This window comes from Pan troglodytes, chromosome 8 (assembly GCF_028858775.2).
Source record: "Pan troglodytes isolate AG18354 chromosome 8, NHGRI_mPanTro3-v2.0_pri, whole genome shotgun sequence".
In the NCBI taxonomy this organism is placed as follows: Eukaryota; Metazoa; Chordata; class Mammalia; order Primates; family Hominidae; genus Pan; species Pan troglodytes.
In genome coordinates, this window is record NC_072406.2 from 96,369,901 (window position 1) to 96,395,908 (window position 26,008).

At 51.7% G+C, this 26,008-nt stretch overlaps 1 protein-coding gene across 3 annotated transcripts; it reads left to right on the forward strand.

Moving 5' to 3' along the window:
• Nucleotides 1-1,295: 1,295 nt before the first annotated feature.
• On the forward strand, nt 1,296-25,116 carry CDHR1 (cadherin related family member 1). Of its 3 annotated transcripts, XM_001154192.8 has the most exons (17): nt 1,296-1,575; nt 2,249-2,344; nt 3,258-3,403; nt 4,539-4,589; nt 5,782-5,871; nt 7,348-7,434; nt 8,553-8,666; nt 9,726-9,869; nt 11,271-11,349; nt 12,581-12,681; nt 14,921-15,124; nt 15,476-15,628; nt 17,747-17,911; nt 18,394-18,461; nt 18,925-19,153; nt 19,836-20,093; nt 20,826-25,116. In XM_001154192.8, exons 1-17 carry the CDS (start codon nt 1,521-1,523, stop codon nt 21,363-21,365), a joined length of 2,580 nt encoding a protein of 859 aa, XP_001154192.2. In that variant the 5' UTR covers nt 1,296-1,520; the 3' UTR covers nt 21,366-25,116. The 3 variants fall into 3 exon arrangements, with proteins under 3 accessions (XP_001154192.2, XP_009457104.1, XP_009457103.1); XM_009458829.5 differs by lacking the exon at nt 17,747-17,911 and having other exon boundaries at nt 1,298-1,575; XM_009458828.5 differs by lacking the exon at nt 4,539-4,589 and having other exon boundaries at nt 1,298-1,575.
• Nucleotides 25,117-26,008: the final 892 nt, after the last annotated feature.

The window sequence follows — 26,008 nt, forward strand, 5'->3', positions numbered from 1 at the left end:
TTGGGAAGCAGATTCAGAAACGTCTGTGCAATTTAAAGTGTGTCTTTTCAGCAAAAGAGCCAAGCCTAAGGAGACTCAACAAGGGTTTCAACCAATTAGGCCTGAAAACTGCTGCACATTCTGAGACCATTGATTCATCTTCCTTCTTCTCTGCAAATCCCTGACCCTTGCTCACAGTAGATCATGTAGGGCTAGACCAAGGGATGGGGGGTGCTCTGTTCCCTCAAAGGCCCCTGGCAGGGGGAGGGGGGGAATGCTGAGTCCTCAGCTGTGGAGACCTCTCCCAGGAGCACACAGAGGAGGGATCTCCTCTATCTGAGAACACATCCACCCAAGGGCATCCTGGGAAGTGGCCTGGCTTGGGCTTGAAGTGACCACCCTGTACCCCCATAAATGGCCCAACCAGGAGAAGGAAAACAGTTTGCATTTCCAAGCACCCTCCAGTGTCAGATCAGGAGAACGAGGAAGCCCAAGGAGCTTTACCAGCAGCCAAAAAGGTTCCTGGGCTTACCTGTGTCTTCAAGTTATCAGCATCCAGGACCCCAATAGCAGTGCCTTGCTTTGTGTAAATACCCTCTAGGAATGAGATCTCGTGCCTCTCGGGCAGTTCAGATCTATCTTGGCCAGCTCCGTGCAAGTCTGTCCTAAGATGGGGCTTAACTCTGCCTTCAGGCCCTTCACTCTTCCTTGGAAGGTTTGAAGAGTGGGTCAGCTGCCCCTTCATGGTCCCAGACTGGGCACTGACTGGGGATGGGGAGCAGAACTGCCTCTCACCCTGGTGGACACCTGAGGGTCCTCCCTGCTGCCCACCACGCAGATCAGACCCTTTGGGAGAGGTGGTCCAGCCTGGGGAACAGGGCAGGAATGGGTTGAGATCACAGAGAGGGGGTCCTGATAACCCCTTACCATCTGCTGCCCATCCATCACCCTTTCTCTTTGCCTTTGGTCTCACGCAGCTTATAGAACCTGCTTAGACTGCTAAGGCAAGGCCCTCTCGGCCGCTCCACTAATTTTTCTTCTGGAATGCTTAGCTCAGAGAAGACGGCTAAGCCCCTGAAAGTCACAGAGGAAGTTGATGAGAAGAGAAAACTCCTGCGAAGCCCAAGCCCCACCAGGACTTAGGTGCCCTGGCAAAGCCTCAGGACAACTTGGGGGAAAGACACTCCTGTCCCCCATGGTGTCCTCCTGTCCAGGACCCGGGGCCGCCGGCAAAGGGGGCGTGGTGGGCGGGGAGTCCTCTTGTCACGCCCTCCTGCCCCCGCCCGCGGCTGGGAGCCTGTCGCTCCGCTCTGCGCCGCTAATTGGTCTCGTCAGGCGGCCGGCAGGAGCAGATCCGAGCCGTGTCATCCTCTTAGCGCCCTCACGCCACCCGCCGCTCCCGCCCCGTGCCCCCTCCCGCCGCGGCTGCAGTCGCCGCTACCCCCATTGTGGTCTCTGCCCTCCCCGCGGGCCCAGGGCATGCTCCGTGCCCCTGCGCCCGGTCTCGGCGGCAGCAGGCGACACTCCGCGCCGGCAGAGACATGAGGCGCTGCCGGTGGGCCGCCCTGGCCCTGGGGCTGCTGCGCCTCTGCTTGGGTGAGTGGCCGCTGGGCCGCGCTGGCCGCGTGGATGGCGAGGGAGGTGGGCGCTGGCGTCACCCAGGTGGCCAGAGGAACATGGTCCTGGACCACTTCCAGAGTGGGACTCGGGCGGGTGGACGGGAGCGGAGAAGTCCTTCCATCTTCCTGGCCCATTCGGTAGTGGGGAGTGGGGTAGCGGAGTAGTGGGGAGCTCCGGGGCGCTTCTCCAGAGCTGGCATCCTAGAGCCCTAGGGTTTGGCGTCCGGACCCCCGCTGCTCTCCGCTTGCTGGGAACCAGAGCTGTAGGCTTGGTGGCAGCTCCGATGCTGCGTGGGGCAGGAGATAGTGCCCCGACTCGCGGCGTGACCTTGGCTGGGGCACTGCCCCTCTCTGAGCGCGGGTGCAATCTGCCCATTGATGAAGGAGGGGTTGGATTGCTACCTGGGTTCTAAGCGCCCACATGCTACATGTCCCTGACAAGCCCGAGCCCACCAGGGGCGGAGTGGGGGTCAGGGGCATCCTCTGGGCGGCGCCCCAGTGGGGTCCCTCGGTGCACTTGGGTTGGGGAGGCGGAGCGCCCTCCTGCCCAGTAGCTGGGCCTGACGCGAGACCGCGCTGGTGCGAAGCTCCCTCCTGGTGTCTGGGTGTCCTTTGCCTGGGTGTCCGTCTGTTCTGTGTCCTTTTTCCAGCTCAGGCCAACTTCGCCCCGCACTTCTTCGACAACGGGGTCGGCAGCACCAACGGAAACATGGCTCTGTTCAGCCTCCCAGAGGACACCCCTGTAGGTGAGTAGCCCTGGCACTTGCTCCCGATAGGTCTCCCTGAGGGGTGCAGGCAGACTTAGAATACAAAGTGCCCCAGGCATCACCCAAGTTGCTGCGCGCGCCCGGGGCTCCTTGTTTGCTCTCCGAATTCCCCTGGGCAATGGCAGGAAAGAAGGTCATTGCTGCCATGGCGACTTAAGTCTGGCCAGTCCTGGAGAGCAGGGCTCCCCCCCACAGACAGGGTCGCCCCGCGAGGCAGGCAGCTACAGCGGCCCCTTATGGCTGTGTGACCTTGAACAAATGTATTTACCTCCCTGAGCCCCAGGTCTCTAGGCTTTAAAACGGCCTAAGAACATCCAACTTGCTGAGATATGCAGAGAGAGGGGAGGAGAAAGGGGAGATTTCACACTCCCTCTCCCTCACTTTGTGGGCAGTGGGAACCTGGGGAAAAGGGAGAGCAGAGCAAAGCAGGCACCTGGCTCAGAAATCCCTGCAGAACCAGGTCCAGGCATCGGGGACAGTGTGCACTGTGGGTCACCCCTCCTGCCTTAATGGCTGCTCCCATTTCCCCTTCCCTGTACCCAGGAGCCCCTCAATCTTGGATCCTGAGAGAGGAGTTATTACCAGGCTAAGCAAAACATAGGCACTACAGTTAGGCACGGCAGACCTGCACCTGCTCTGTAACCCGTGTTATAGATTACAATCTGGAAAGTGGCTGATCATCACATCCACCCGCTGTGAAGAATAAACATACAAAGAGGGAAGCAGCCAGCAGGGGTGAGGCCAGCAATGAGCACCAAGTTCAGGGCGGTACCTTTGGCACTGAGTTGAATAGTCACTTTATAAACAGCTGAATCGTTGGTCCTGAGCATCTGCCACTTTTAGGAAAAGTTGGGTCTCAGATTCTATGTCTCTCCACTGTGTTTCCTTCCAGGCTCTCACGTATACACCCTGAATGGGACAGACCCTGAGGGAGATCCCATCTCCTACCACATCAGCTTTGACCCCAGCGCTAGAAGCGTCTTTTCTGTTGACCCCACTTTTGGAAACATCACCCTGGTTGAAGAGCTGGACAGAGAGGTATGGGGAGGTGTGGGGAGTGCTGCAGGGCCGCTGCCTGTAGACAGACCTCGGTGGGCTGAAGTTCCCCTGGAGCACATTGGTTAGAACCTCTCCGCAGAGTAGGGGATGAGGGGGCACACCCCAGGCACATCCACTCTGTGAGATCTCTGGGCCACTTCCCATCAGCAGAGTGGGCTTTACTTTCATGCTCCTCCTTCACACAGAGCGAAGAGTGGGCTCCTTTAATGAGCACCTGCCAGCCCTGCTAATCTTTTAAGCATGTTCCATTAAAAATAAATCCATTTGCACTTTGAGGTTTCTGAAAGAAACCTCACAAAGTGATTTTTCAAGCCTGTCCTGGGAGAGGCACAGGAACTCAGAGCAGGTCAAGGCTGGAAAGGGTGGTTGGGAGTGAGTCTGAGTTTGGCAGACCTCCTCCGCTCTACACACTTGAGAACTTGCAGGCAACAGGGCATGGGCTTTTTCAGACCGCATAGCAGCCTGGTGTGTGGCTAACTGGACCTCAGCTGTGGGGATGCTGCCAGCTCGTGACAGCCTCCACTAGCTGCAGGACAGGGTAGAGAAAGGAAAGGGAGGTCTCAGGGACTGCTGCGGGGACACAGCAGTGGAGCCTGACTGTGCTGCCAGTAACCCACTCCCTGGCACCTGCGGGATCTGGCAACATCCGATACCCTTCCCCATTGAGGTCTCACCATATCCTGGGAGCACTGAGACACCATGAATGTGAGCCTCTGCAGAGCCCTGGAATGTGGAGAGGTGTGGAGAGAGAAGGGGAGAAAAGGGAAAACAAAGAGGGAAAGTCTTTATGGGACCTTGAGCACACTAAGGTTGACATCTCGCCTCACTGTGGCAGGAGAGTATTTTCTGTTGGAGCCCCAACTGACCCTCTGGGTCTCTGAGTTTATAAGAACACCGGACACAAAAGTCCCAAAATAAGGTCTCAAGCATGGGGGGAGGCAGCTTTCTACTCTGCCAGGCATGCTGTCACCACCACTCACCCTGCTCCAGGGATCTATTGGCACGCCCAGACCTCCTCTGATGGGTGCGTGGGGCAGGGAGAGCTCCATCCAGCCACGGGGGTCCTATGGTGTGTCAGACTCCTGGACACTCACTCAGTCCCTGTGCTTCACAGAGGGAAGATGAGATTGAAGCCATCATCAGCATTTCTGATGGCCTGAATCTGGTGAGTGCACGTCCAAGGCAGTCCCTGGCAGCCTGCAGTATTTGGGCCTGAGAAGGGTGAGGCTGGCACGATTCCTCCCCAAGCCTTCATGGGGGCTTTTCTGCAAGTTTAAGCTAGGGCCCAGCAAGACCTGCCCAAAGTGCCCACAGGAGAGGGCTGCAGCAAGGCCAGGGGGAAGGAAGGAAAAGAAGGAATGGAGAGATCAGGCTCTCTGAGCTGAGCTTCTAATGGGTCTAACCCACATTCCACAGCATCTCCTCAAACTTGCCCTCCCCATCTGCCTCCCCCACCCAGGTCTTGCCCTCCTGCTCAGTCACCTGAGCTGAACACCCCACAGCAACCACTTTCTCTCAGCGATCATCAGTGCTCCCTGGATAACTCAACAAACCCCAGGGGCTCACTGGCCTCCAGACTCCCCGACCCCAACTGCCTCTGAAGTTGTCACTATGGAACAGAGTCAGATCTGCCCACTCTGAGGCTCGGAAAGCACTAACAGCTGGCCTCCACCACTGGCGGGATGAAAATTAAGCTTCTGTCTGGTGTTCCAGGACTCCTCGTTGGGCACCATCTGCCTCGCTGCCTTTTCTCTCACATCCACCCCACCCAGGCCATAATCTAGCCATAAATCTACTTCCATCCTCAGCTCACCATGCATTTCACTCCTCTTTGCCTTTGCACATACAACCCCTTCTTCTTGGCACACCTTTCTACCTCTTTCCTTCTGGCAAACTGCCTCATGGATTAATTCTCACTCCTCTAAGAAGCCCACCTGCTCTCCACCACCACAGCCCAGAACTCTCAACCCCATCGGATGCATTTACACAGGCCATGTGTGTGCACTGGTGCAGTGCAGGGGCCCCGCCCTCAGTGCCTGGCATACTGCTGCTATCACCTTGAGGAGATCATAAAGTGTTTTTTAATATGCTGATCTTTGCCCTGATATCCCAGCCACCCTGACTACTGCAAAATAACACATCATCAGACAGTCTTCTGCCTCCAGGATGAAACACAGTGTTTGGCACTAAGAGGCTGCTTAATGTTTATTGCATTAATGAATAAAAGAAGGAAGAGAGGGAGAGAGAGAGAGGAGGGATGGGCAGAGACATGTACATTGGAGTGATAGAGGTCACTATCCATTCATCCTTCAGAAGGTCTCATTGCACTGGCTCTTGACCCCTCTGCCCCTTCTCAGGTGGCCGAAAAAGTCGTGATCCTGGTGACCGATGCCAATGATGAGGCGCCCAGGTTCATCCAGGAGCCTTATGTTGCCCTGGTTCCCGAGGTAAGTGAGGAGCCGCTAGAGGGGCTGATTTTCCCACCCAGGCCCATAGCCTACCCCTGGGGCTGCCCTGTGGCCTGGCCATGGCTCACTGCCCTGTGGAGAACCTCTCTGTCACCACCTGCTCCCTCCAACATTCGCTTTTATTCCAAAGGAATGTTCATTTGCTTTTTTCCATTATACATGTTCAGTGTAGAATTGTGAAATGTGTAGAAAAGTAAGAGAAATTAGAGTCTTCAAAATCACCCTCGCTGTCTCCAACTTGAGACATTGTTAAATTTTGGTGTATTTCCTTCTAGTCCTTTTTGTCATTATAGAGTTTTGTTTTGTTTTTTCTGTTTGTTTGGCATAGTTGTGATTATACTAAATATATGCTTTCTATATCCTATTTGCACTTAAGTTATAACATAAGCATTTTCCTCATTAATTGTAAAGTTTGGGTAACTATCGTTTTAATAGCTTCCATAAGTGAACAGTCTATCATTTACAGAATCATTGCCTGATGTTTGGATATTTAAGGTGCTCTAAATTTTGCTATCATGAGACACATCAACTTCTGAGCATCAATTTGTTTTTCGTTAATTAGGATTCTTTCCTTAAGATACAGTTCAGGATTTGAAATTACTGCATCAAAAGCACACATGCCCACAGGGTGTTGCCAGATTGCTTTTCCAGAAGGCACCTGTTTGCTCCCTCCCTGCAACAGGAGGATTTTTCTCCTCTGCCCCTTGACAATACTGAATTCTCAAAGTTTAAAATGTTTGCTAATTCAGGCTGGGCACGGTGGCTCACACCTGTAATCCCAGCACTTTGGGAGGCCGAGACGGACAGATCACCTGAGGTCAGGAGTTCGAGACCAGCCTGACCAACATGGTGAAACAGTCTCTACTAAAAATACAAAATTAGCCTGGCATGGTGGTGGGCACCTGTAATCCAAGCTACTCGAGAGGCTGAGGCAGGAGAATCGCTTGAACCCAGGAGGCAGAGGTTGCAGTGAGCCAAGATCACGCCATTGCACTCCAACCTGGATAACAAGGGCAAAGCTCCATCTCAAAAAAAAAAAAAAAGTTTGCTAAGTCACTAGGAAAAAGATGTCTCATTCTTGCTCTAAAATGTAGGTATATGGTCCCTGGTGATCCTAAATATGTCTGTGGTTATGAACCATCTCCTCCTTTTTGAATTGCTGTTTCATAGGTAGACCTTTTATCTGTTTGGGGTCTTGGTTTTTTCTTCTCCCTCTCTCCTTGAGCGCATCCCCCAGCCCCTCACCACGTCTTTTTGCTCCAATTTCCCTTTCCCTCTTTCCTGCACCCTCTCTGAGCCCAGCCCCCACTGGGTGCTCACACATTTTATCCTCAGTTGTTCACCTCTTTTTGACACTTCACTCCCCGACCCCACTGCTGCATGCCCCTATGCCTCTGTCCCCCTGAGAATGCTGTCACTGTCTCTGACCCTCCCCTGTGGCTGTGACCTCCTCAGGACATACCTGCTGGGAGCATCATCTTTAAGGTCCATGCGGTGGACAGGGACACGGGCTCTGGAGGGAGTGTCACCTACTTCCTGCAGGTAAGGCGGGACACGCAGGACCTAACCTGGGGCTGGGCCGGAGGGGACACCTAGATGGCCCCTACCTCCATCGCCCAGGCCCTTAGGTCGGTGCCTCTTTGATTCCCGAGAAGTACATGAAGGGTTGGGATGGGCAGGAGGGGATGTGAGAGGGACAGAAGCCTTCTTCCCCTGATGGGCCCATCCTGGCATCCTCTAAGTCAGCCTGTCCCCTCCCTCTTCCGACGTCCCCAGGACCCTCAGCCCTCCACATCCCCAGCCCTTTCCCCAGGGGCTGCCACATGGATGGAGAACCCCGTGTAGGCCCAGAATGGTCAATAGAAAAAAGAGCAGAAGAGACAACACTCAAAAGAAGCAGAGCTCTGATTCCCCTAACAACACAGGCCCAGAAGTCCCCTGGACTGCACGGGTGCTGGAGAAACCCCACCCCTCACCACTCCCGTGACCTTCAGCGCGTTATCTAACTTTCCCAGCTCAGTTTCCTCATGTATCACATGGGAGTGACAAAAACACATCCTTGTTGCATTGTTGTGAAAACTACATATGTGTAAAGTCCCCAATAACAGCACCTGGCACAAGCGCCTGACACTACCCAGCCAGAAGGGCCCTCAAGGACCCTACCAGAGGCCGGTGCTCCCTGCCTGCCTCCTTCAGGCTGCACACCCTCTCCCCCGATGCCAGGCTGCCTGGGACTGGCCCGCAGTCACTTGCTTGGTGTAGGGTTTGAAGGTCCCAACGTTTCTCTCCTTCACTGTGACTTTTAACCCCTGGCTCCCTCCGGGTTAGATTACTCCACAGACATTGCCATCTGCTGGACCCTCCAGGCCAGAACTAAGCCCAAAGCTGAGCCCAAGAAAATTTGCTTTCCAGCTGAGCAGGAGGAAAAACAAAGGCCCAAAAGGGAACCTTGTGTTTTTCACTGAGGGTGTGGGAGGGAAAGCCCCAAGTCATATGAAGGAGAACCTGGGACCAGAAAAGCTGAGTGCTCTGAAGGAGGAATCTCAGCCCTGAGGCCCTGTGTTGAGGGGCAGTGAGGACCCCCTTCAGAAAGCAGAGCGGGCATTCCTGGGGCTGGCCTGCATTCTTGCTGAGGTCCAGCTGCCCCCTAATTCTTATAGAACCTGCACTCCCCATTTGCCGTGGACCGCCACAGCGGTGTGCTGCGCCTCCAGGCTGGGGCCACTCTGGACTACGAGAGGTCCCGGACCCACTACATCACCGTGGTCGCCAAGGTAACACATCAGGACAGGGGAGCATCCAGTGTCTCCTCAGCCCTTGGGTTGGAACCAAGTTAGGTTCTACAGGGGAGTGGGGGCAGTTTGGAGAGCAGGAGATACGATGGGCGTGGGGAAATAGGGAGCAGCTGCTCGGAACTTTTCCTGCCTGGACATATTCTCCAGGGAGGCTGGGGTCTGTGGGCTGCGGGAGGGCATATGCCTCCTCGAAACTAATGGGCCAGGATCCCCTGGGTAAGACCAGGTGGGATCGCCAAGAGAATGGCGTCCCCCTCAGATCCTCAACAGCATGGCCTCCAGGCACCTCCCTCTCGCTGGCCAGGCTTGCTCACCCACCTCCTCCTCTCTGTGTGCCCAATCACCCCTTCTGAGCCTCAGTTTCCTCATCTGCCCACCCCTGAAGCTCAACTAAGTTCCTCATATTTCAGAAGTGTGTGGTGTGGGAAACATTGGAAACCAGCAGGTGCCCACCAAAGCTTCTTCCCCCACAAAGAGCGCAAAACCCTAGCAGTCCCTCTAGGCCCAGCACTTTCTTTTGCAGGCAAGCCCCTGCTGGTCACAGCCTGGCTTACAGGCCATCCCACTGCAGCCTGTACCAGGAGGCCCGAGTCAGCCTCGCCTGCCCATAGCTGCACGGGCTGGGCTGGTTGCACATCTCCATTATGATGCTCAGTGCGGGGCCCAAGTCCTGCTGTTGTGGGTCCCTGACACTCAGCACAGGCCAAGCACAGAGTAGATCCTCAGGAGGTGCTTGAGGCTTGGTTTCTGGCTGGGAGGGGGAATTTAGCTCTGAATGCCCCCTCTCCTGCCACTCATCTGATATGATTTCTCTGAAGAGAGAACTAACCCCACTTGCAAAGGAATGGTGGCACTTTAACATTCCCAACACTCCTGTGAGAGAAGAATTATCTCCGGGTGACACAGAAGCAAACAGAAACTTGGAGAGGACAGCTGGCCTCACAGCCATAGGGGGCAGAAGCCAGGTTCTCACGGATTCTGTCCAATTCCACATCTCAACTTGTCTTCACTCTCCCGTGGCCCCCGATTCTTCTGCAGGATGGCGGTGGGAGGCTTCATGGGGCTGATGTGGTGTTCTCAGCCACCACCACGGTCACGGTCAATGTGGAGGATGTTCAGGACATGGCCCCTGTCTTCGTGGGCACACCCTACTATGGCTATGTGTACGAGGACACCCTTCCGGTGGGTGGCTGTCCCCCTCAGCCAGCGTCCCCTCCAAATGCCTCCTGCCCTGACCCTTGTGATTTTAGGGACCCCCTGCTGGAGATGGCTGGGCTGGCCCCGGTTGCCCTCCTCACACAGAGGCCAGCTCTGGACTCACCCAGCCTCAGGCCATGAACTGGCCCTTTTGCCCCCAACTAGACCATGAGCTCCCCGTGGGCAGAGACCAGGCTGGAGCCAGGCCTCGCTAGGCTACAGCTTAAGAACTCTGTGCAATTGAATTGCTTTCTCAATTTGCGTTTGTCTGATTATTCTTGACTTTTTTTTTGGAAACGGAGTCTCGCTCTGTCGCCAGGCTGGAGTGCAATGGTGCGATCTGGGCTCACTGCAACCTCTACCTCCTGGGTTCAAGCAATTCTCCTGCCTCAGCTTCCTGAGTAGTTGGGACTACAGGTGCACACCACCATGCCCAGCTAATTTTTTGTATTTTTAGTGGAGAAGGGGTTTCACCATGTTGGCCAGGCTGTTTTGGAACTCCTGACCTCAGGTGATCCACCCGCCTTGGCCTCCGAAAGTGCTGAGATTACAGGTGTGAGCCACCGTGCCCGGCCTATTATTGACTTTACAAAGCAAAATGAAACACTTTTTGAGGACCCAGTGGTGGAGACGGGCTCAGAGTGAGGGAGAGAGATGCCGGACTGCTCTGGATGGGGGCTGCAGGGTGGGCCAGGGTAGGCCCAGGCCATCCCACTGAGGAGCTAAGGGGAGGAGGTGGTGCTGAGGGACAGGGCTCAGGGTAGGCTCCAAGGGAGGAGGCAGCACCTGGGCTGGGTTAAGAAGTAGCCTGGAGTTGACCAGAGAGAAAGGCTTGTGTAGGGGGGCTTAAGAGGGGACAACAGGCAGAAGTCAAGCAAGACTTATATAGTTGGGGCAGCCCTACGCCCTAACCCTTCCAGCAGCACCAAAGGCCCACAGGATAAAATCTTAATTCTGGGACCTCGCATTTGAGGCCTGGCCTCTCTCCCACCTCTCCCTTCATGCACCTCTGGGGTGGGATGAAAGCAAAAGATGGAGAGGGCAGTGAAAGTAAGGCTAGAGGTTAGGGAGCAGTAGAGGCAAGGGCTGAGTGTGGTGTGTGGGCCAGAAGTTGGTGCAAGAGGCCTGAGAATCCCTGGGAAGCTCAGGTACTGACCCCTACCAGCGAGGAAGAAGCAGGGGCTCAGGCTATCCCTCCAGCCCTGGAGGCCAGTGGGTGCTTCGAGCCCCCTGCAGAGGAGAGCAGGGCTATGCTCCATGGCCACATAGAGGCCTGACACTTTCCTAGGTGGGGGTAGCACCTCCTTTTCATCATGGGGACATTGTTTGGGGAGGGGAGGGCCCCCATATTGTCCACCAGGCAGCGGCTGTTCCTGTTTCCCCGAGGGCTCGGAGGTACTGAAGGTGGTTGCCATGGATGGAGACCGGGGCAAACCCAATCGAATTCTCTACAGCCTTGTAAATGGTGAGTCTGAGCAGCTTTGGGGGCTGCAGCTTTGACTCTCTAGGTGACCAGAGCAAGGTTCCTCAACCTCTCTAGATTCCAGCTCCCTCACCTGTAGGACCAGGATTACAAGATGTATGGAGAGGAAGGGCTGTGCCCAACACAAGCAAGTCTCTGGGTTGTGTGCTTCGGTCCCTGCCTGTCATGATATCCAACAGCCAAGAGAGCATGGGGCAGGGGTGCTGAGAGCAACACGGAGGTGCTAACCCATGCTCCTCTCCCCCTGGGTATTTGCTCCTTGATGGGAATGCGTGGCAACATTTCTCACACTTTTTAAGTGGCTATGTATTTTCCTCATTCTTTTTAATTGTTATCCCACAGCATATAGATGAATTAAATGAATCAAATGCAGTGGTGATATGGCATCTCCCTAGTGCTAGCCCTATATATGGACAAGAAAACTGAAGTTCAGAGAAGCTAAGTAGGCATCCCAAGTTTCCATCATTGTATTTGAACCTGAGCCTGCTAGCTCCACAGTCTGTGCTCTTCCCACAGCTGGGCAGCAACTGAGCCAGATGAGCTGTCCCTGGGCCAGGCCAGGGCATCGCATCTGGTGCCTGGTACCAGAAGTGTGCAGGTCTATATGCCCCGGCCTTTCTCTAGGACATGCCTGTGCATACTCACTTTCCAGCAGCTCACATGTGGGCTGCCAGCCTCCTTTCCCCAGCCTCACAGGACCTCAGCTGCCTTCCCTCCCATCACCACTGCAAACCTTTACCCAGTCCTTGAGCACCCACCCCATCTCCTGCCTGTCCCACTCCACACCCTCCCTCTCCTGTCTTTATTCCCTCCCTCCTGTCCCTTCTTTCCCCCCTCCCCTTCCATGTCCGTCTCTCTCTGTATGTCCTCCTGCTTCCTTTCTCTTTTCTTCACACACACACACACACACACACACACACACACACACACACGAGCACACATGCACATATAGTATTATGCATAAGAAAAGGGACACAGTATGGAACGTGGGAGCTGGACAGAAGTGAGTTCAAGTCCCAGATCTGCACTAGCTGTGTAGCCTTAGACAAGTTACTTAGCCCCTCTGAGACTGTTTCCATGTTGACAAGACACAGATGACAGGATTCCATTCTATGAAGACTTCCCTAGGCAATGCAGGAGTATCCTGTGGCACGACTCCCCTGCGCCTCCCTGTGGTCCTGTGCAGAACTTCAGGGTGCATCTCTCTTGACAGGGAGCGATGGAGCCTTTGAAATTAATGAGACATCTGGAGCCATCTCCATCACTCAGAGCCCGGCCCAGCTCCAGAGAGAGGTGTATGAGCTGCATGTACAGGTACCCTCCCTCTAGCTTTGTCTTCCCTGCCCACCTTTGGCCCTGGAAGGCTATAAAGACACCCAGGCCCTTTTTCCTGGGGCCCATAGTCTGGGGAGGGGGCTAGATGTTGTTCTAAAGAGCACCTGCGCCAGACGTGAATCCACAAACAGGGAGTCACAGAAAGGCAAGAGGAGATGCAACTGAAGCAGCAATGCCTGAGCATGGGTGGGATCCTGCAGGTGCATGCTGCCAGAGGCGGGCATTGGGTGGGTGGGGATGGAGTGAAAGCATTCCAAGACAGGAAAGTGCAGCAAGCCCAGGCTGGAGGGGAGAGAACTGATATATTGGGGGAACAACAAGGAGTCAGGTGAGGCCAGAGCAGAGAAAGATGGGCAGCCTGGAGAAGGAGGAAAGGTGGACTCCCAGGCTGGGGCCAGAGGAGCAAAGGTCCTGAATGGGAGGTATGGATCTGTCGCTAGAGCCGGGCATGTGACCTGTGAAGTCACACAAGGACTATACTTAGGAGGATCCCACACTAAGCTTAATGCTTGCTGTTTGCTGTCTTGGAATTCTTAATAATTTCACCAAGGGATCCCATATTTTTATTTTTCACTGGGCCTGCAAATTATGTAGCTGGTCCTACCCAAGAGCAGTAAGGAGCCATTGGAAGGTTTTCAGCAGGATTACAGCCACTTGAAAAGTTCACCTGGCTGCTCACCAGACCAGTGGAGTTCCCAAATTTGGAGAGTTGGGCCAACCAAGATTTTCAGGATCCACTCCCAGGCATAGGAATTCAGTGTGTTTGGGGCAAACCCAGGAATCTGCGTATTATAAGCACCCAGGTAATTCTGGTACCAGTCCCAGCCAGAATTTGAGAACTCTGGTCTCAACTTGGGTTCAGAGGGAACTAGATGAGAGGTAGAGCCATCGGCCAAAGTAACAGAGGAAGACAGCCTGTGGGGCTGAGGGTAGGTGGGATGGAAGAAAGGGACAAATTGAAAAGTATGCATGAGGCAGATTGCACAGAATGAGGAAATTGGCTGATCTTGAGGGAAAGGGATGGGAGAGGGATAGATGAAGCCCAGGTGGTCCCGTGCCGTCAGGAGTACAGGACAGCAGGCAAGTGAAGTAAGTGAGGAAGGATGCATTTGAAGGCTTGAGGGACATGCAAGTTCAAACATCAAAACTTGGGCATACAGGTTTGGAATTGTGGGAGAGAATGTCAACCTACAGGTAGCTGTGGAAGGCATGAGAGGGAATAAAGGCACCCAGAGGAAGAAGAAAAGAGAGGACAATTGGCCAAGCACAGCTGTGGGAGCTGTGTGAAGAGGCTGAGAGTGAGGAGGAGGAGAGGGGCAGGTAAAGGAAACCCAGGAGGGATCAGAGAGGTTGAGGAGAAGACGTAGAGAGCAGAGTCACATTGCCGTGGGAATAGAGCACTTGGGAAGGAGAAAGAGTAGCAGTGCCACATACAGTGTGGAAGTCAGGGTGAAGAATCTGAATGAGGGGTGGGATGAGAATCAAGAGGGATAGCAGTGAAAGTGTCAAGGAGTGGAGTCCAGGTAGGGTTATTTTAGGATACATAAGACCAGAGCATGCTTACAGAACAAGGGAAAGGTGGTCTTGAAGAGGTTCATAGGATATCTGCCACATGGTTCACAAGGTACCTATGGGCTCTTTGCCCTGGCTTTGTCAGCTGTATTAGTTATCAGCTGCAAAACTAATTACCCCAAACTTAGTGGCTTAAAACAATACACATTCATATCTCATAGTTTCTGTGGTTCAGGACTCCAGGCTCAGCTTGGCTGGGTCTTTGGTCTCCAGGTCCCTCACATGGTTGCAATCAGATTGTCAGCCAGGACTGGGGTCTCATCTGCAGGCTTGACTGGGAAAGGGTTGGTTTCCATGCCCACCCAATTACTGGCAAGACTCAGTTCTCTGTGAGCTGTTGGACTAAGAGGTTCAGCTCCTTGCTGGCTGTTGGCCAGAGGTCACCATTAGTCTCTGTTAACTGTAGCTTCCTGCTTCATCAAAATCGGCAAGAGAGAGAGTTCACAAGACAGACGTTACAATCTCTTGTCATGTAATCATGAAGTGATAGCTTGCCATCTTTGCCATATATTATCAGTTAGAACCAAGTTGCTAAGCCAGGACACACTCAAACGGAGGGGATTATACATTCTGCAGGGGAGGTAGGAGCTGGACCATATGAAGGGTCCACCTGCCACACAGCCATAGCCACTTGTCCCCATCCCAGGTGACCGAAATGAGCCCTACGGGGAGCCCAGCTGCCCAGGCCACCGTCCCAGTCACCATCAGGATTGTGGACCTCAACAACCACCCGCCAACATTCTATGGAGAGAGCGGACCCCAAAACAGGTTTGAGCTGTCCATGAATGAGCACCCACCCCAGGGAGAGATCCTGCGGGGCCTCAAGATCACCGTCAATGACTCCGACCAGGTGTGTGGTCCTGCCCTCCGCTCTGCCTTCTCACAAACGGTATGAAGCCAAGGTCCCAAAGCTAAGTGGGTCTGCATCAACCTGCTCTGCGTATGTAGCCGGGGCCAGGTGGGCCACAAAATGAATGAAACAAGAAGTTGTAACCAAGGGGGAGAGGAGGGAGAGTAACCAATCAAAGACTATCTGCTTAGCCTAAAGGCACTCACAGTCCATTCACAAGGAAAAGTCAGATGCAGAAACTCTCTTAATAATATCTCCCAGGGTTAAGGGCACGTGAAGACTTCTATATAGTATGATTATGAATTTCTATCATCATTCATCTTCCTTGTTTCCACTCTCCAAATTCTCTAGGGAGCCAATGCCAAATTCAACTTGCAGCTGGTGGGACCCAGGGGCATCTTCCGAGTGGTTCCACAGACAGTCCTGAATGAAGCCCAAGTCACGATCATTGTGGAGAACTCAGCTGCCATTGACTTTGAAAAGTCCAAAGTATTAACCTTCAAGGTAGGTGGTGCCCTGAATTCACTGCCCTGAATGGGAGGGTCCCAGGAATTCATACCAGCATCTTGGTTCATTCCTGAGGGGTCTCTTGTCACTCTCTGCCCTTCCTGGCCCTACTCTTTTCTTCTCCAGCCCTCTGCCCCTCCTGCAGATTGCTCACAGATCCAGCCTCACTGAGCTTCCTGGCTTCCACACCACAACCAGCCCCAGGAATGCAGGTGGTGGTGTGGGATCAAAGGAAAACTACCAATATAATTTGCCATGTTAATAGATTGAATAAACTATTTTATTATCAAGATAGATGTTTTATCATATGCCTTGACATTTGTCATCTCTTCTGATAACAATCTTAGCTGAAGAGGAAAAAAATACTTCTGTGATATCATTTGTAATTATGTAAAATCATAAATGTATTATAAAATGCATATCATATATGAACATATATAATATGTTAATAGGAAAAGTAAATACTTCATTGACACTATTAAAATTATCTTATTTATAATTATACACATATACACATACTCTCCTATAGCCTGCATCATGCTTAAAAGTGAAATACTATTATAAAAGCAATCCATGAAATTAGGAACAAAGCATGGATGCCTGCTATCACCACTACTATTTAACACAATTCCTGAAATAACATTGTTCCTGGATAAGGAAAGGAAGTAAGAAGTTCAAACTTTAGAAAGGAGGAAAAAAGACAGTCATTATTTGCAGGTGATGATTGTTTGCTTAGAGAATCTGAGAGAAAAGACAAAAAAAAAAAGAAACTCTTAGAAACTCAGCAAAATTGCCAACATGGCTGATTACAAAGTTAATGCACAAAATCCAGTAGTTTTCCTACATACAAAAAATAATAAGAAAATATGGGATAGAAATTATCTTTTACAATAACAACCAACACATAAAATTTGTAGGAATTACCATAAGAAATATGGATCATGCAAATGATGAAAAATGCTAAATTTCACAAAGAGACATAAAGAAAGAGATGTAAAGGCATACCTTGTTTAAAAAGTTCAAACTCTCCTTAAGTTAATAAAGAATTTGGTTGGGCGTGGTGGCTCACGCCTGTAATTCCAGCACTTTGGGAGGCCGAGGGGGACAGATCGCTTGAGCCCAAGAGTTTGAGATCAGCCTGGGCAACACGGCAAAAGCCCATCTTTACAAAAACTACAAAAATTAGCCAGGCGTTGTGGTGCACGCCTGTAGTCTCAGCTACTTGGAAGGCTGAGATGGGAGGATGGCTTGAGCCTGGGAGGCAGAGGTTGCAGTGAGCTGAGATAGTACCACTGCACTCCTGCCTGGACAATAGAGCCAAGACTCGTTTTTTTTGTTTTTTTTTGTTTTTGTTTTTGTTTTGTTTTTGTTTTTTGGTTTTGTTCATTTGTTTGTTTTGAGACAAGAGTCTCACTCTTTCCCCCAGGTTGGAGTGCAGTGGCGCAATATTGGCTCACTGCAAACTCCGCCTCCCAGGTTCAAGTGATTCTCGTGCCTCAGCCTCCCAAGTAGCTGGGATTACAGACACACACCATCACACCCGGCTAATTTTTGTATTTTTAGTAGAAATGGGGTTTCACCATGTTGGCCAGGCTGGTCTCGAACTCCCGACCTCAGGTGATCCACCCGCCTTGGCCTCCCAGAGTGTTAGGATTACAGGTGTGAGCCACTGCGCCTGATCTATTTTTTTGTTTGTTTGTTTGTTTTTTTAAAAAGAATTTAATGCCCCCAATTAACTCTTCCCTAGAATGTCCTTTGGACAGGTGGCAACAAGGCTTGACAAAATTAAACTGGTTTTTATATGGGCTAATAAACTTATAAGAATAGCTAAGACAATTGGAACTGGAAAGGATATGCAGCTCAGTGGAACGAAATAAACTGACCCCAATACAGATGGGAATGATAAGAAAGCTGGCATTACAAGCCAATTGATGGGTTAGGGGAAGATGCCAGGCCTTAGAGGTGACCCTTACAGGAATAGCTGGTTGGCAGCTGCAAGGAAGATCGGGAGACATGGCAGATGAATGCCACATCAGTCCTGGGGAGATGAGGTGGGAAGGCTCTCCGCAGCGTGAGTGCCTACCCAGACAAGTCCCCATTTCCCCCCCTTCCCAGCTCCTGGCTGTTGAAGTGAACACCCCAGAGAAGTTCAGTTCCACAGCGGATGTTGTGATCCAGCTCCTGGACACCAATGACAATGTCCCCAAGTTCGACTCCCTCTACTACGTTGCCAGGATTCCTGAGAACGCCCCAGGGGGCTCCAGCGTGGTGGCTGTCACAGTGGGTTGGGCACTGGCCCAGGGACTGGGTGGGATAGGAGGCCTTGTGAAGCCAGACAAATCTGGAAGATCATTGCAGTTTGAGTGGCAGAACCCACACTCATTAGCTGTCCTTGGACAAGCTACTTGCCCTCTCTTAGCCTCAGTTTCTTCATCCATATGATGGGTATTACAACACCTCACAGGACTGTAATGAGGATATATGTGTAAACAACAATCACAGGGCATGGGACCCATCCCCTCTTCCTCATTTATAAAGGAGGGATGAGTGTTTTCCAGATCTAAATCTCTTGGCTGTTTCAATACTTAAAACTTCTTGGAGGAAAACTAGGGATCCCGGGCAGGTCTCTCCACCAATTTCTCCCCAGTTGGGCAAACCCCAAATCCCCTTGCTTTGTGGTTGAAAGCAACCCTCAGGGCATGGGAGCTGCCAACATACCCTGACAAAGAGGCACGTGCCACCCAGGGCTCTTTCTCTTCCAGGCTGTGGATCCAGATACAGGACCCTGGGGTGAAGTGAAATATTCCATCTATGGGACTGGGGCAGACCTGTAAGTAGATCCAGAATCCAGGACAGGGCCTTGGGCAAGGGGATTGGAAGGCTGAGGGTGGAGGAGGTCTGTGGCAGAGGCAGGAGGGGCCTGGGAGGGACAGGAGCCTGGGTGAAGAGAAGTGGAGAGAGGCAGTGGAAAGCTGAAGCAGAGGGTGAGGAAGTTCAGGGCCCAGGACCTCAGGAGCCAGGCAAGCAGGGCTGGCTGGGGAGGGGGCAGGCCATAGGAAGAGAGAAAGACTATAACTGGAGTTGCTAAGCTGGATAGTGATAGATGGGTGAGTCCACATGTGGATCTACCTCACTTAGATTGCAAGGATAGGAGGGAGCAGGTAGGACACTTTGGAGGAGCTGCATGACACCTCACTGCTGCTTCAGGAGGCAGCTCATTATTGCAGGCATGTGTATGTATGCACATATGTGTGTATGCGTGCACACCCATGCCTATGTGCTCTGCCTGGCAGCTTCCTGATCCACCCATCCACTGGGCTTATCTACACCCAGCCCTGGGCTAGCCTGGACGCTGAGGCCACTGCCAGGTACAACTTCTATGTGAAGGCAGAGGACATGGAGGGCAAGTACAGCGTAGCTGAGGTGTTTATCACACTGCTGGATGTCAATGACCACCCCCCTCAGTTTGGAAAGAGCGTTCAGAAGAAGACGATGGTGCTAGGGACCCCAGTGAAAATTGAGGTGAGTTTTGGAGGCAGCTGAGCTCCCCTAAAAGCCTGGGTCCAGCAGCTGCAAGAGATACTGGGGCATAAGAATTTCATTGAAGATAAAATTTTTTGGCTTCCCACCATGGACAAAGGACTTTAAGACATTTTGTGTATCCCCATCCCCACCTCAACAGAGAATTAAACTCTGAGAAAGAAGACATTGCTATTCAACAAATGAAAAAAACAGGCCAGGTGGGTTAAGTGTTTGGCTTGCCTTCACATAGCTGGTCTGCCTGCTTTCAAAAGAGTGGTTTTCTCACTGCACTTTGTCATTTTGCCAATGTGGCAAAAAGGATGAACTCTGAAACCCAGCAGACTTGACTTTGAATCCTGACTCCTTTTCTTATACCTCTGCATCCATGGGAAAGCCACTTTGCATCTAAGCTTTCGTTTCTGCATCTGTAATATGGATTCACCAATACTTGCTTCCTAGACTTGTTCTGAGAATGGAACCGGCTAACCAATGTGTAAGACCTACATAGACCCTGGCTTATAGGAGGGCATGCATTCTGTTCCTTTCCCAACTCAATCCTCTCAAAATAGGATCAGGACCATTTCCCATCAACCCAGCAAGCCCCATATGACGTGCTGATTTAGCCAGTGTACACAAGGATTGTCCCCAAAGCCCAGCTCTGTCTGTCTCTCCCTGTGCACAGGCCATAGACGAGGATGCAGAGGAACCCAACAACCTGGTGGACTATTCCATCACCCATGCAGAGCCCGCCAACGTGTTCGACATCAATTCCCACACGGGGGAGATCTGGCTCAAGAATTCCATCCGCTCCCTGGATGCCCTACACAACATCACACCTGGAAGGGACTGCCTATGGTCCCTAGAGGTGCAGGCCAAGGACCGGGGCTCCCCATCCTTCAGCACCACAGCCTTACTCAAGATTGACATCACAGATGCTGAGGTGAGTACAAAGCCATGGTCAGGAAAAAGGGGTCAGCAGGCCGGCTCAGACCTCTCTGCAACGTGGGCAGAGCGAGAAGGACCATCTCCAGGCTTCCTCCAAAAGACACTCAACGTTATCAAAGGCAGCCTGTGCCATCAAACACACAGTCTTTGGAAGCAGGTTGAGTTTCTAGTTCAATACTTATTAATGGTGTGACTTTGGGCTTTGCTAAGCCTCTGTTACCTTTCCTGTAAGATGGGATAAGGATGCCTCCTTCACACGGGTGTTGAAAAGCAGAGTGAAGTCATTATGTGTAGCTCTTAGCTCAGTGTCTGGCAGAAAACTAGTCACTTAAGAGATTCCTGATACATCTGGGCAGATGGACCCCCTCCCCCACTTGCCACAATCAAAGGCAAGTGATCTCCTCCATCTCAAGGACAGACTCCAGCTAAAGCAGGAGTTCTGAATCCAAAAGAGGTTGCTCGCATTGCGTTCTGTCTGAGCATATTGTACCAGAGAGTGGTCTGCACCATGCTGGGTCTGCGTGCATTTTTCTGGAGAGCTGCATGCATCATGCTCTCTCTGTGTGCATTTTCCTGGACAAAAGCCCATAGTGCCTATCAGATTCTCAAAGGGACTCCTGACTCCAGAAAGTTTAAAAACTATTAGCCTTAAGGAAGCACATGCCTACTCTGTACTCCAGGGACCAGGTGGGAACAGCTGAGTGCAGGGAGTGGCTTTCTCTTTCAGACCCTCTCCCGGAGCCCCATGGCTGCCTTCCTGATACAGACCAAGGACAACCCCATGAAGGCCGTGGGTGTGCTGGCCGGCACCATGGCCACCGTCGTGGCCATCACTGTCCTAATCTCCACCGCCACCTTCTGGCGCAACAAGAAGTCTAACAAGGTCCTGCCAGTGCGGCGGGTGCTCCGCAAGCGGCCCAGCCCTGCGCCCCGCACCATCCGCATTGAGTGGCTCAAGTCCAAGAGCACCAAAGCCGCTACCAAGTTCATGCTCAAAGAGAAACCTCCCAATGAGAACTGTAACAACAACAGCCCAGAAAGCTCTCTGCTCCCGAGAGCTCCGGCTCTCCCTCCACCACCCAGCGTGGCGCCCAGCACTGGCGCAGCCCAGTGGACCGTGCCTACAGTCTCTGGCTCTCTCACTCCGCAGCCGACCCAACCCCCACCAAAACCCAAAACTATGGGAAGCCCCGTCCAGTCAACTCTGATCTCTGAGCTCAAGCAAAAGTTTGAGAAGAAGAGTGTGCACAACAAGGCTTACTTCTAGTGTGTGCCCTATGACCCCCCATCTTTCCTCCGCCCCTGACCCCCACCACCCTGCTGCTCGGACTATGCTCCCCTTCCTCTGCTCCTTAAGGTCACTGACCCCTGTTTTGCACAATGGTATAATCCCCACTGTCCTCATCTCTACCGCCACCTTCTGGCGCAACAAGAAGTTGCGCTCTGACAGGGCTCTAGTCAGGGCCTTGGGCAAGACATTGGGCTATAGGATGCAATTGGCAAATACGTCCCCGTTACTCAAATCCTTGGCACTACTACAATGCCCTCCATTCTTCAGGGCTGAGAATTGACGAGAAGCCAGCTCTATGTGTCTTCTACTCACCCATCCCAGACCTCACAGTCCCTCAGGTTCTACTGGGATCTCATCATCATCCTTAGTCAAGCAGCAGGGCCCTGGCCACGTGGAGCAACACTGACTAGAATCTGGATCCTGACGCCTGCAGCTGAGAGCAGGAGCAGGAAAAGGAGGCTCAGCACTGTCTCAGGCTGGAGGTCAGCGAACCTCGTGGGCTGTAGGAAAGCAAATGTAGGTAAGGGGAGAGCAAGGATGCACAGAAAACACACTGACTGTGGGACTGTGCCAGGATGCATTTGGAAAGATAGAGCATTCTGTCTGGGCAGAGACTGTGGACCCTGGTATGCCCACGTGGGACAAGGGACACAGAGGTGGAAGATGAGCCTTGCCAAGAGTGAGGGCAGATGTCTCCAGCCAGGACTGCCCTGAGCCCCAAAATGTCAAAGCTGGAGCTATAGAGGTAGCCCTAAAGGCAACTAGAAGAGCATCAGGGCTGCTCTCTGAGGAGCTGCCCCACCAGCCATCCTTGAAGAGACAATTCAGGGCAGTTGATGAATATCAGGGCTGAGATGTGGGGAGACTTCCGTTTTTATCCAGCTCTTCTGCTCACATCGCCTAACCTTGGGAAAGCTGTTTAAAGTCGCTGATCATCCTCTTCCTCATTTGTAAATGAAGAAAGTAGGCCCTGTCTACCTCACATGCAGGTCTAGGGTGAGGATTGAAGAAAATAGTGGTGATGAGGGCTTTAACCAAGTGCAAGGTGGCATGAATGCAAAGTATTTTTCTGCAGCCCAGTTCTGTGGGTGCAGCTCTTCCAGAAAGTATTAGGAGCCTCACAGCTACTCTGCCAAGCGCCCCAGCAGGCACTGTGCTGGGCTTAGGGGCTACCACTGGATGATGGCATTGCCGTGACTCACACACCTCTCCTTCTGTTCTTCCCTCACTCCATTCCCGCTACCGTCCTGGCCAGCTACCATCAGAGAGAACCAGAGCTCCAAGTCTTTAATTTGCCAAGATGAAGAAAATGAGTTCCCAAGGAGGGAATGCTTTGCCTGAGGCCACACAGCAGGTTGGTGGCAAGGATCTTGTCTAGCCAGGGCAGCCCTCATCAGCTTGTGACAACCTTCCCCAGGACAGAAGTCATACAAGGCCTCTGGGGTTAATACAAATAGGTTGTGCCCTGCTTTAAGGAACCTGCTATCAGGAAATCTACATGTGTGCACAGAGAGAGAAAAGTAGAACAGTTCTTTGCATTTGGCTCTACTTACTAACAACCCCTCTAGAATACATTGGTGATTTCATTTAAAGAGATTGTATGCACTTGTGGCTTTCCTGATTTCTGAGTCTGTGTTTGGAGGTGTTACTGAGATGTGCCAGTGTGCAGAATCCTTGCTGGGGTTTCTACAGTCCCCAACGTGAACAGTATTAAGCAAGAGGTGGACTCGAGCAATCCAGGAGCCCAGACTGAGCAAATAAGTACTTTCCAGCCTGTGTTTCAGGAGAGGACTGCTGGATCATGCTTGCCCTCCATAGGGAATACAGCATCCTTACAGCTTGCATGCAATCAACCTCTTTTGTAAATGGAAAATAAAGTCTGTTACCCAAAGGCCATGCGGATCCCCTGCTCCCTGCTTTCATTTATGTTTGCTGACCTGTGGAGACCAGTCTTTCTGACACACAGTGAAGCTCAACTTGCCTCCTGGCTGCTTCAGCAGGTGGATCCATTCTTCGACCCCCAGATCTGACTCTAAAGAAGGCTGAAAATTTTTGTCCAAATTGCTATGCAGATATCTTGAACAGCAGAACATTTGCAGGCCTTGTCTACTGGACTTTTCTCCCAGACAGGACAAGCCCAGGCAGGGCTGCATGGAGAGGAATGGAACCTGGAGCTAGAATTAATTGCCCACTCTCCCACCCTACCAGTGCAGCCCGGCAAGGGCAGGAATTGGGAGGCCTAGGGTGGGCATGAAAGCTTGGGAAGCACTGTCGTCTCTCAGACAGGCGTCCTAAGACCTCTAGGCTGGAAGCTCAGGCTTGCAAATGGATCCGGGACCGAGGGTGGTCTCTTGGACAACCCCAGGAACTTGGACCAAGGGAGAGCCAATCTTGCAAACTGGCCATGGATGGGGAAGTGCCCAGTAGCCAGCATGAGCCACACTAGGAAAGAGGAGGAGGGTGCAGCCAAACTTAAGGCACCGGCAAGTGTTGTCAGCACTGGAGGAGACCCCGCCAGTGGGGTGAGGCCAGCCAAGTCCCTGTGTTACGAATGGTGGGCCAAGGGGCTGTCTGCTCGGTCCCAGTAGGACAGGCAGAGCTCCAGGCTAGTACCATGGTAGGCCTCCAGGGAAAGAGCTGGGAGACAAGAATGGCACACTGGGCAGGCTTGCCCATTCCTGGCCCTGAGAATGGAGCTGTAGCCTCATGGACAATAAATGGATGTGACACCAAATACTCTGCAGAGTCATTTTCCTCCTGCGGCTGAGCTCAGATCTTCCAATCACATGAAATAACAAAGTCCTTTACAGTTTGACAGCCCTAGGTCTGAATTCTGGTTCTGCCATTAATTGTGACTTTGGGCAAGAGGTCAAGTCTCTCTGGGCCTCACTTTCCTCATTAACACAGGGTGCAAAGTATGGTTGCAGAGAGGATGAAAAGAGCTAATATATGTAAAGTGCCTAGCACCGGCTTTGTATCTACTTACACAAGCTCAGTAGACACTTGCCGTGACTGTGGCCCACATACTAGAACACCATGTCCTGAAAGAGAGGACCCCCTCCATGCATCCTCACCCCCCAGGATGTTTCCACCCACCTGTAGGTCCAGAAGCTTTTACTTCATGCTAGAAAAAGAGAAGAGAGTGGATCCAGAGGGGAGTGGAGGACAGGGCAGATGCCACAGCATCTGTGGCCGGTGCAGCCAGCAGCCTGCGTTTGGGCGTTGACATTCCAGGGGAGTTAGGAACAATGAGAGGTCCCTAAGAACTTGTGGAACTCTGTCCTCAAGCAGCTGTCCCTCAGAATCCTGCTGGAAAAGTGTGATCAGAGCTGGGAAGGAGCCACCATGCTCTGCTTCTCTAAGGATTTCGGTGATTCTATTTTTAGGGACTGAAGGCGTTGAGGGAATCCAAGGCCAGTCCACCTGCCAGGGGTGTTGGCATCTGTCGACAGGCAGTGGCACATCCTGACAGTCTTCAAGGGCCTTGGCCACCAAGGGATGGAGAGGGAGAATGGAGAAGATGCCACATGAGGAATGAGGCAGGAGACTGGCATGTGCCACATGGAGGACCCCTTAGGAAACTCACAAACAACCTAGGGAGGGGTTCTCTGAAGGGCCTAGTTTCCAGAATGAGGCGGTCATGGCTTAAGCGACCATCATTTGATCAATAAAGCAGAGTAGCAACAGGCTGATGTTGGGGACATCGGTTTGATGTTATAAAATCGTGCACATGTACCCCTTTTGAGGCCTGAATGAGGTTTGGTTATTTATTCATTTCTCGATAATTTACTCAGCCATTCCTAGGGTGACAAGTTTGGAGTATATCTTCTGTGCCAAGCTCTCTTCTAGGTGTTAGGTGTATGTCTCTAACAAGATAGAAGGAAAGAAGAAAAGAAAAAGAACAACATTCCTCTCTTTAATTGCTAATCGCCCGGGCCTAGGGAGTCTTCATTTTAAAAGCAAGTAGCCCTGCTTACAAACGTCTCCTCAATCAAAGGCATTTGCCTTAAACTTGTATGGTCTAAACTCTAAATAAATAAGCTTCTCAAGGGCATGACAACTATATCAGAAACTGTAGCATCTTTTCAACATGAATTAAACAGAACATGTGAAGGATATTAGCCTAGATATCATGTTATTACATATATATATTTATAAGTATACACACATATGTAGTCTTAATAAGATCTGATATTCCATATGGCCCTATGTGCTGAGTCACATTCAAAGAAAGCACAAACTGATGTAGATGCCTGAAATGATGGTAACATTTATTATTGTGACATTTACTGAGGGTTTACTATGTGCCAGGTATTGTTCTGAGAACTTTATATGTTAAAAAAAAAAAAGCCTCGTATAATTACCAGAATAACCCTATGAGGTAAGGACTGTTATTATCCCCATTTTACAGGTGAGAACACTAAGGTACTATTATTATTCTATTTTATAAGTGAGAAGACTAAGGTACATGAAAAAATAGTAACTTCCCTGGTACAACAAAGTCAGTAAGAAGACCAAAATTTAAGCCCAAGAAACCACATTCCAGCCAGGGTCTATTCTTGCATCCCCACTGCGAAATTGCCTTATTCAATCTGAGTAATGTGAATCTTTACTCTAGG

What these genes read in the sequence shown, in the direction of transcription:
- CDHR1 (XM_001154192.8), top strand. Translation starts at nt 1,521, where the DNA reads ATGAGGCGCTGCCGGTGGGCCGCCCTGGCCCTGGGGCTGCTGCGCCTC. An exon ending in ATGTTGCCCTGGTTCCCGAG is followed by an intron (nt 5,872 to 7,347) that starts GTAAGTGAGGAG and finishes TGACCTCCTCAG; the next exon opens with GACATACCTGCTGGGAGCAT. An exon ending in CCGTCAATGACTCCGACCAG is followed by an intron (nt 15,125 to 15,475) that starts GTGTGTGGTCCT and finishes CAAATTCTCTAG; the next exon opens with GGAGCCAATGCCAAATTCAA.